This window comes from Crocuta crocuta, unplaced genomic scaffold, assembly GCF_008692635.1.
Source record: "Crocuta crocuta isolate KB4526 unplaced genomic scaffold, BGI_CrCroc_1.0 scaffold50, whole genome shotgun sequence".
NCBI lineage: Eukaryota > Metazoa > Chordata > Mammalia > Carnivora > Hyaenidae > Crocuta > Crocuta crocuta.
The window spans coordinates 2,990,535-2,999,668 of NW_027527428.1; the positions used below are offsets into that span (position 1 = coordinate 2,990,535).

The following is a 9,134-nucleotide window of genomic DNA, read 5'->3' on the forward strand; positions in this document are numbered from 1 at the left end:
TTTTTTTTTTTTTTTTAAACTTCGTGTCTGGCCCCAATCCTTCCCCCAGCTGCAACCACCCCGACATCCACATGCACAGAATTTTTTCTCTCTGTTCCCCCACAGCCTCCTTCTCTGAAAGAGTCCGGAACATGTCGCCCGATGAAATCAAGATCCCACCTGAACCACCTGGCAGATGTTCAAATCACTTACAAGTAAGTACAGAGCTCGGCTACTTGAGGCCAGTGTAGGTGAGAAAGCCTGGGTCAAAGTGGCTGCTTTGGTTCAATTTTAAGAACCATCAGTAAAAGAAGCAGCCAGATGGGCAGGAGCCTACAGTCCTGATTACCTCTCTTAGCCCGCCGTCAGGAGTTTGCTCTGTCCCCACCGCCACCCTCTGCCCCATCACCTGGCGCCGTTCCAGCTGGGACCACTAGGTCGCACTCAGGTCCTATGGCAAGGCAGAGAAAATAACGTACCTTCTGTGCCACCCAGCTGAGCCAGTGGGGAACTTTGCCAAGAAACTGAGGGACTATTAGAATGTAAAATAAATAGGACAGAGAAACGCAAAACCGCAAGCATTTCTGGGCCTAAGATTCTGACGCACCAGTTCACTAGCTGCTTGTCTGACAGCATCACAGGCAGACGCGGCCTGAGGTTCTGAAATCCAAGGGAGAGAGGCATTTAGTGCAGTTACTCCCTTGAGAGGAGGACCTCAGGGGAGCCCCCGGGGTTTGCACCTCCTTTTCAGCCTCTGGGATTGTTTCTCCTTGTCCCTCCGTGGGTTTCCTGCACGTGGAACTTTGTGACACAGACCACACAGGGCAGACAGGCCTACCCACTAGTGGCATCCGGTCCACCTGCTCTACCTTTAATCTGACAGATTCTGCTGGTGCCTCCGGCCACACCACAGGCCCATGGCACCATCCTGACGGATGGATGACTAAGGGGACCTGGGGCTATGGAATGCAGCTGGCTGGGCAGGGCCAGAGTCGGCGCTAGGGGCACCGAGCACATTCTCTTCCTTTCCCAGAAGTCTCCTCCCTTTGCTGAGTTGTCCTCCCCCCCAGGATAGCATCTCCCCTCCCTGCCAGGCAACAAGCCACAGCCTGCAAGGACAGTCTGGCGATCTGCCAGAGACAGCCGGCCGGCTCAGCCCTCAGGTTCGTTGTGTTTCTCATTTTTAGATGCTCCTGACCGTAGGAACCACAACATTAAGTGAACGCTTTAGTTTACTTGAAATGGGAGAGCCCATCTGATGGCCCAGGAAACCCAGAAAAGTAATCTCTATTAAGATACAGGTCACCCTCAACTTGCCGAGTCTTCTGTGGAAAGCCCCCCTTGCCCTTGAAGAGATAGTATTGAGGTTTGTCGCTCTTGGCCATCTTTTCCGCAGTAAATGAATCACAAACCTCTCTCTGCACCTCAGTGCTGCCCCTGGCCAGCTCGGCAGAAGGATTCAGCCTTCTGACAAAGGGAGTGGATGACCTCTCCTGATGTTCCCAAAGGGCGTCACACGGGACCTCCGGCCCTGCCCACCTCCTCTTGCAGGTGAAGAGTGCCCCAAATGTTTTTCTTCTGGAGAGTCTGTGCATTTAGCCGCCGCTAGTGGGGGAGGCTGTAGAGAGACCTTGCCCTGGGCCAGCATCAGCCTTGCTGGGTCACACTGGCCCTCCTCGCAGGTGGCTCTGTCCTGAGACTCGGGTGTCTGGGGCCTCTTGATGCGCTGGGTGGTGTGGAGGCCGTCTGCCCCAGGGACTGGTCTGGATTCCTCCCAGGTGGTCTTCCTATTGCCCATCAAACCAGAGCAGGGGTCTGGGGGGCAGTTCTAATTAGATGAGCTCTTGACTTTTGACAGCGCCTCTTCATAAAGTGGTGGGGAGTGGCCATCTGTGAGCTTCCTACAAGGGACACTAGAAAGCTTATGAGACCAAATCCAAAAAGCTCTACTCCTGCCTTCCTCTGAAAGGACACAGCCTTCCCAGGTCTCCCACTGAGGACTTGATCTGGTGTTTAAATTCAAAACCACCATCAAGCCCCTGCCCATCCACTCTTTGCTTGAATCCTCTTTGGATGATTCAGGAGCCAATTGACAAGTGGGGATAATTCATTGTCTTCTCCGTGGTTTCTCTGCCTCCATCTTTTACTCTGCCCTCTGCCAGCCATCCAGAGGGAGTCAGGAGAAAGCAAAACAGAAACAGACCGATCTCAGCGCCAGTTCCAGGCTGGGTGGAGAAAGACGATATGACTGGAGTAGGGCTGCACATGGCTCTGTGGGTCTCCTGTGACCAAGTGTCCACACACAGCACGTGTGACCCCAGACCGGGATTGCCAGTGGTGGGGTGGCGTCAGAAGCACTTTTCTGTTTTTCTTCCTAGGACAAGATCCAGAAGCTTTATGAGCGGAAGATAAAGGAGGGAATGGATATGAATTACATTATCCAAAGGAAGAAAGAATTTCGGAACCCCAGGTGAGTTTCCGTGGGCCTGCAGGCTCCGTTGGGTTGCTGATGTGGGACTGGGGACTGGGATGTTCCCATGGAGGTGGCAGGGAGAGGCACGGCTAGGATCCCGCCTCTGCCCACAGGGCCACCACCCAGACTGCAGGAACATGGAAGCCAGGGTGTAGATTGGATGCCGAGAGACCTGAGCTGGGCTGGAGGAGGCCTGGCTGGGTTCTCCGGCTCACTCTGCTCCCAAGGCCCAGAGCCTCAGCACGCCTCAGTTTCCTCATCTGTACAGTAAGGGAATTGGACGAGGCAATTCCTGTGGCTTCCTCTTTCATTTCCAAAGTATCACTGATTCTGGGTACAGGTGATGGGTTTTGGGAACAGAGCTGTGTCTGGATCTTACTCCATCCAGTGTCTGAGCAAGTGGCATACCCGGGACTCTGGTATCGTGGTGACATCAAGGACCTGCCCCGGCCCTTAATGTGGGCCTGTGTGTGGCCCCGACCCAGCCACACAAACTGAGGGTCAGATGTCTGGACACCATACCCGTCCTGGCCCCTGGCTAACGGTCCATGTCTCTGGGAGGGGGAATGACAAGGAATGACTTCATATCAGGCCAGTGGACGTTTCCCCTTCTATCAGGAAGCCTGTTTACAATAATTGGGCTGAGTTTAAAGGGTTCATCTGAGACCAGGAACTGGACCATTCTGGTCTCTCTCTCAAAATCAGGTGCCACACGGGACTAGGGCCTGCTCAGTGCCTTCTGGTATTTTTCTTTCAGCATCTATGAGAAGCTGATCCAGTTCTGTGCGATCGACGAGCTCGGCACCAACTACCCAAAGGTGTGTCCCGCGTCCAGAGGCTGAGGGTAGAGGGGAGGGCACCCAGGGCCCTGTGCTCACTCTGCTGGCTTCAGCCTGGAGCCACTGAAAGGCCCGGGTAGCAGCAGTGCTGGCTGAAGAGCACAGTTCCCGGCTCTCTTGTTAGAGTCCCCGTTGCTCTGAAACAGTCCAGGGGAGAGATTGTGGCAACAGACCTGGCCCGAGGCCCCGACTGGTTAGGGAGTGTGGACTCACTTACTCCTGAAGCACAGCCCATGGACAGACGCGTCCCTGCTTCATATTCCCAAAAGCAAATCGGCCCCCTCTTTGGCTGGAAACCCTGGGTAACCGCTGAGTCCCTCTGCCCTTACGGCACGGGGAGTCCAGGCCAGGAAAGTCTATGGAAGGACTTGGGGAGAAGGGACTTGGGTTTCTAAGCCATTTGTCATCCACTGACCCTTGTTGACTACAGCATTCACTCTTTTTTCAGGATATGTTTGACCCCCATGGCTGGTCCGAGGACTCCTACTATGAGGCATTAGGTAGGTGGCCATCCATCCGTCTGTCCATCCAGTCAGTTCACCAACACGTATTTCAGGGTCCCCTCTGTGTCATGTCGTGTCCAAGGAGGTAGCTATACAGTGTTGAATGAGACAGATCCCCTCTGACTTAGGAGGCTTATGACCCGCCGGAGGGGGCACAGCAGTCCTAGCAGTGAGCAGCGCTGGGTGAGAGGGCGCAGGGAGGGCCACCTAACCAACCAAAGGTGGGGGGACAGCCTAGCCGGGGGGCCGTGTTGGAGACAAGGTTTGAAGATGTGCAGAGGCCGGTCTGGCAGAGGCAGGCCGTGTCCCAGGCAGGGGGGCGGAGCGTACAAAGGCCAGTGAGAAGGCATTTTCTCAAGGGTCCCAGAAGGGAGAACCAGGAAGATTTGCAGAGTCCGGGCCCCCAAGTGGCAGGTCTGGAGCCGGCAGCCCACGGGCCAGGTGTGGCCTACAGATGTGTTTTGTTTGGCCTAGGAGTTTCATCCTCCTCTAACTGGAATTCATTGCCAGCGTTTTACCCAAACTTTGGGATGCAGCTGCCCTTGGTCAGTGGGAAGGCAGCCCACCCTAGGCCTGCATCCCCATTCCCGCACGGTGACAGTCAGCTGGGGCTCAGGGGCAACTCACCCCCCCAGACAAGGGCCTTTACATCTAAAGTCTCTGCTCTGTGCTGGCCGAGGGCCGGTACTCCCATCTGCTGGCCTCGAGGCCACCTGCGTGCGGGGTTGGGGGCGTGACAAGCACCGGTGTGGGGTCCCATGGCCTAAAGTGTCCCTTCATGTGCGAGCTGTTCTGGGGCTGCTTTTGTTACAACTTCTCTGATCTCTGTAGCTAAAGCCCAGAAGATCGAGATGGACAAACTGGAAAAGGCCAAAAAGGAGCGAACCAAGGTAAGTGGTGGACAAGTGTCCTGATGGCCAGGCCTGGGGTCCGGGTGTCGTTTCCCACCCCCCCACCTTCAGCTTGAAGGTGCTTCTTAGTTGCTTCCATTTGGTTTCTTGGGGTCTTGTGGTTCTGCATGCTGCCCTCCCGCCCCTCCCCCTTCCAGCTGCAGAGCCCCGGTGGCTTTCTCTCTGGTGTCACCCGTGTCCTCCCTGACCCAAACAGGCGAGTGTTCTTTCTGAGAGTACTTTCTCAGCCCCCAGATCTGATCTGCACGGTCTACCTCGGTGCTTCCTTGTAGATCCCGTGCCTGGTGGCCAGGCGACCCCTCATGTTAGAGTCCTAGGCTCCACTCCTTCCCAAGCAGCATATTCTGGATCCTTTGGGGAACAGAAATTTGGCTGTGAGACTAAATGAGGCTGTGCCCTTTGTGACCAGTCCCCGAGACAGAACACTGGGCCTCAGGGCGCCAGCTCTGCCCACCCTTGGATTGGTGTGACCTCCTGCAGCTGTTGTGGCCTCCAGCACGTGCCCTGACCCTGAGCAGAGAGGCTGTGGCCCTCTGGGAGCCAGCACGGGGGCTGTCGAGTCTTGTCGATCTCCGCGCTTGGTGAAATGCCCCTTCTCTCTCTTTTCCCTCAAAAACTCCAAACCCCAGGCTTAGCGTGGGCCGTGCCTGCGGCGCCCAGGGACCCAAGCTGCGCTCCTGTGCGGGTGGGTGCGCCCCCATCCTGGGCGTGAGGTGGAGCGACACGCCGGGGTGCCCTGTGTGTGCAGAAACCTGGAGACACCGGGAGCATTCCGGTGCCCCTTTGGAGGGCTCTCCGCAAAATAGCAGAGGTGCCCTCCGACGCCTCTCCCTGCCTCACACAGCACGACAGGGCTGCTTCTCGGTGCCTCCTGTGTCCGGCGTCCCCCTCTGTCGCCCAGATGCTGGCAGAAGGATGTGGATAAACAGCTTGGCACAGGTTTTCTCTTTCCTCTTGCCCTCCAGATCGAGTTTGTGACAGGCACCAAGAAAGGCACCACGACCAACGCCACAGCCACTACCACCACCACGGCCAGCACGGCGGTTGCAGGTAGAGGGCAGCTTGTCTGGTCCCACACCACACATGGGGCGAGGGCTTCCCGGCCTCGTTTGGGGGAACAGAGGCCATGGGGACCCGAGCCGAACTTCCACCTTGCTGTGCTTTCATTCTGACCCCAGAGTTTGTGAGGCATCTCGGGAGCCTGGGGTGGGGACCCCACTCCGGGGGCTGCCCCTGGCATTTCTGTGGCAGGCGGCCCCTCAGCTCTGACCACTGGCCCTGCCTGCATACGCAGTGTTGCTCTTTGGTTTGTCCTGATCCTGACTCTTCCCTTGCCTTCCTCCAGATGCCCAAAAGAGAAAGAGCAAGTGGGACTCGGCCATCCCGGTGACGACGATAGCCCAGCCAACCATCCTCACCACCACGGCCACTCTGCCAGCTGTCGTCACGGTGACCACCAGTGCCAGTGGCTCCAAGACCACTGTGATCTCCGCCGTGGGCACCATCGTGAAAAAGGCCAAGCAGTGACCCGAGGGACCGGCTTGGGGCGGCTCGGACATTCTCCCCTCCTTCGAGGGGAGGAGCCCCTCCGGGACTTGACGAGATTGTGCAGCCCAGGGAGCGACGCGGCGCACAGGTGCCGCCTTGTAGATTTCAGGACTGGGAGCTGCCCCCCAGATGCCACCCGCAAGAGGAGCCTCTGTGTGTCGTTCCAGCCAGGAAGAAGACATTGTCACAGAGGAGTCAGGTGCTCCGGAGAGGATCCACACCCCACTTGGGGACTGGTGCCCTATTAAAAGTGCTGTATTCTTACATCTCAGCGTCTTGGATGCAGCGGCCTCTTCTGTGGTCTGTTTCCAGGCACGTGTGGAAGTTCTGAGTACCGTCTCCATCTTCTCTGCTGGGGTTGTTACCTCAGGGTAGGTAATGGAGTGGCCGAAGCCTGTGGCAACAGGGGAGGCCCAGGAAGTTGCCGTGGTTGTTCCCAGCGTGCGCCCCTCGGCCTGGGCAGGTGGGCGTTCAGAGAGCGGGTGAGGCCCCGTGTCGCAGCTGTCTTGTTGCCCTGATCCTGAAACCCGGCCGGGTCTCAGACAAGGGCCGAGGCCTCTGCTCCTCTGGGCGCAACTGAGCCCTCTCGGACCACTTTTTGGACACACCCAGGCTTTTGAGGTCAGCCAGTTACCAGAAGTCCTGGGTTTGATCCCCAACCCACAGCCAGAGAGGCCTGAACGCCTGGCCAGGGCTGCCCCGGGGCCTTCAGTGCCCGCCGATCGCAGCCAGCAGGGACGTGAATCACCTCCTGCCCTGGCTGGCGGCAGCTCATTGTTTACGTGAGAGCCAGGCTCCTGGGAGGATCCTGCCACCCCGCCTTTCCTGTGCCTGTTATCTCTGCCCCACAGCAGCGTCTGGGCAGCACCAGTGGCTGCTGGGCTCCTCTCGGGGCCAAAACAGATTTCCCAGCCGCCGTCGGCCCGAAAGTCTGGAGGGAATTCGCTTGCCGTTCTCGCTCTTTGGCAGCTCTCCAGTCCAGCGGAAGGACTGCGTGTCGGAGAGGGAAGCCGGGCCGTGAAGGGCGGGTCGCTGCTGTGCCGCGGGCAGAGTGAGAAAGGTGGTCCTCGAACTGCTCCTGATAATTGTAGCATGACCAGAGGAGTGTGATGACCCTGCCGTCCCCAAAATAAACATGGACTTACATTGGCCCCTTCCCCCTCTCCCTGGCCACACACACGCTTGGGCACTGAGGGAGGCCAGTTGGTCCCCCTCCTCTCCTTTGCTGGGACCTTGCGACCCCGGAGAGGAGCTGCTGTCCTGAGTCCCAAGAGGGTCTCTGAAGGCTTCCTCCCTGCAGCCTCCAGCAGGGGCGCCTCTGTGGCCTGCGGGCGCTGGGGCTCACCCGGGAGCAGACGCAGACTCGGCACCTCTGCTCTGGATCCTGGGTTAAACTTGAAGGTGTGTTTTAGTTGCCGTGTCTTGGGCCATCATCTCTGTGAGTCCGCTCTGTCAAATCACCATAATAAAGCTGCTTAAGGTGGTGGTGAGAAGTTCACGAGCTGATGTACGCAAGAGCTTTATAAACTGTGCGGGTGCCCCGCAAGTGCTTGTTGCTGGCCGATCCAGGTCCTTCTTGGTTTAGGCCCAGGAGAGAGGTAAACTCCACCGCTGGTAAAACTGGCCAGGGTCATGGCCCTCCGCTGTGCTCTGGGCACCTGCTGCCCGGCCGCTGAGCAGTCATGACCACTCGCCCAGCGAGTGGCACAGCCCTGAGGTAGCCGTGCTGTTCCCCCGGAAGCCTTATGAGTTGGGTCAAGGTCTCTAATCTCTCTGAACTTCACTCTTTTATGAAACAAGATTAGTGCCTGCCCACCTTAATCCCACTGAGGGTGGCACGGGTTCAGATTACCCATTTCTTTCTGTAGAGAGGATGTCACAGGCACTAGGCACCGAAGTGGTTTCTGCCTGGTTTGCCCCTGCTCGCAAAGAACTCCGTCTGGTCAGACTGAACTCTCCCACCCACCCAGGCATCCCTGCCCCGCCTTTTTCCTGTACTTCTAGCGCTGGGCAATGACCCCATGATCTGTCCCTGGCCAAGAGCAGAGACCCTGCGCTGTCCCCACATCTGAAGGGCCACTTCGGAAACCCCTTCTCATCGCCATCATTACTGCTCAGGTCCAACCCTCATTCGTCTTTGTAGCAAATTGCTCCGACCTGTCCATGTTTTCTCAGTCTCTCCCACTCCTGTCCAGGTTCCATCTGGCCTCCTCCTCCTACACCCCCTCACCAGGGGGCTCTCGTCAGGCCACATGGCCCCTGCTTTCCCCGCGAGAGTCCCCCTTCAGTGTGGCAAGGCAAGGACACCGGTGGCCCCAGCCTCCCCGCGGCCTCCAGCTCCTTTTCTCCGTCCCTTTGAGCGTCCCCTCCTCTGCACACGTGGTGCTAACAGATGCAGCTCAGGCCTGCCTTCCCGGACTCCCCTGGGCCTTCATCGCTCCTTTCTCCGTGATTGTAACGGCTGAGCACGTGGTGGGGGCCAAGACCACCCGCATCTCCCTGTTCTTATAGGTGGGAGACAGAGTGGTCAGCCTCCTCGTGCCCCCAGTGCCCAGGCGTTTGGAGGGACAGGGATGGATGGAGAGGTGGTCCCTGCCCCCTTGGTCATTGGACTGAAAGTTCCCAACCCTCATCCCACCCACATGGCCTCCTGTTCTGGATTCTCTGCACGGTGGCAATTGTTGAAGCCCAGTAATGGGCACAGAAAGGTTCTGTTATTCCCTCTAATTCTGTGTATGTTTAAAATTTCTTTAAAAGAAAAAAAAAAGGGGGGCGCCTGGGTGGCTTAGTCGATTAAGCATCCGACTTTCGCTTAGGTCATGATCTCGCGGTTCGTGGGTTCGAGCCCCGCGTCGGGCTCTGTGCTGACTGCCAGCTCAGA

At 57.6% G+C, this 9,134-nt stretch overlaps 1 protein-coding gene across 3 annotated transcripts in view; it reads left to right on the top strand.

Moving 5' to 3' along the window:
* Positions 1 to 6,519, top strand: part of SAP30BP (SAP30 binding protein) — a 36,714-nt gene extending 30,195 nt beyond the window's left edge. For all 3 annotated transcript variants that reach the window (XM_077754572.1, XM_077754578.1, XM_077754584.1), the window contains 6 exons: positions 2,358 to 2,449; positions 3,210 to 3,270; positions 3,740 to 3,791; positions 4,626 to 4,684; positions 5,671 to 5,755; positions 6,051 to 6,519. In XM_077754572.1, coding sequence (XP_077610698.1) covers positions 2,358 to 2,449; positions 3,210 to 3,270; positions 3,740 to 3,791; positions 4,626 to 4,684; positions 5,671 to 5,755; positions 6,051 to 6,232 — 531 coding nt within the window. In that variant the 3' untranslated portion in view covers positions 6,233 to 6,519. The remainder of the gene's footprint in view (positions 1 to 2,357; positions 2,450 to 3,209; positions 3,271 to 3,739; positions 3,792 to 4,625; positions 4,685 to 5,670; positions 5,756 to 6,050) is intronic.
* The last annotated feature ends 2,615 nt before the right edge of the window (positions 6,520 to 9,134 follow it).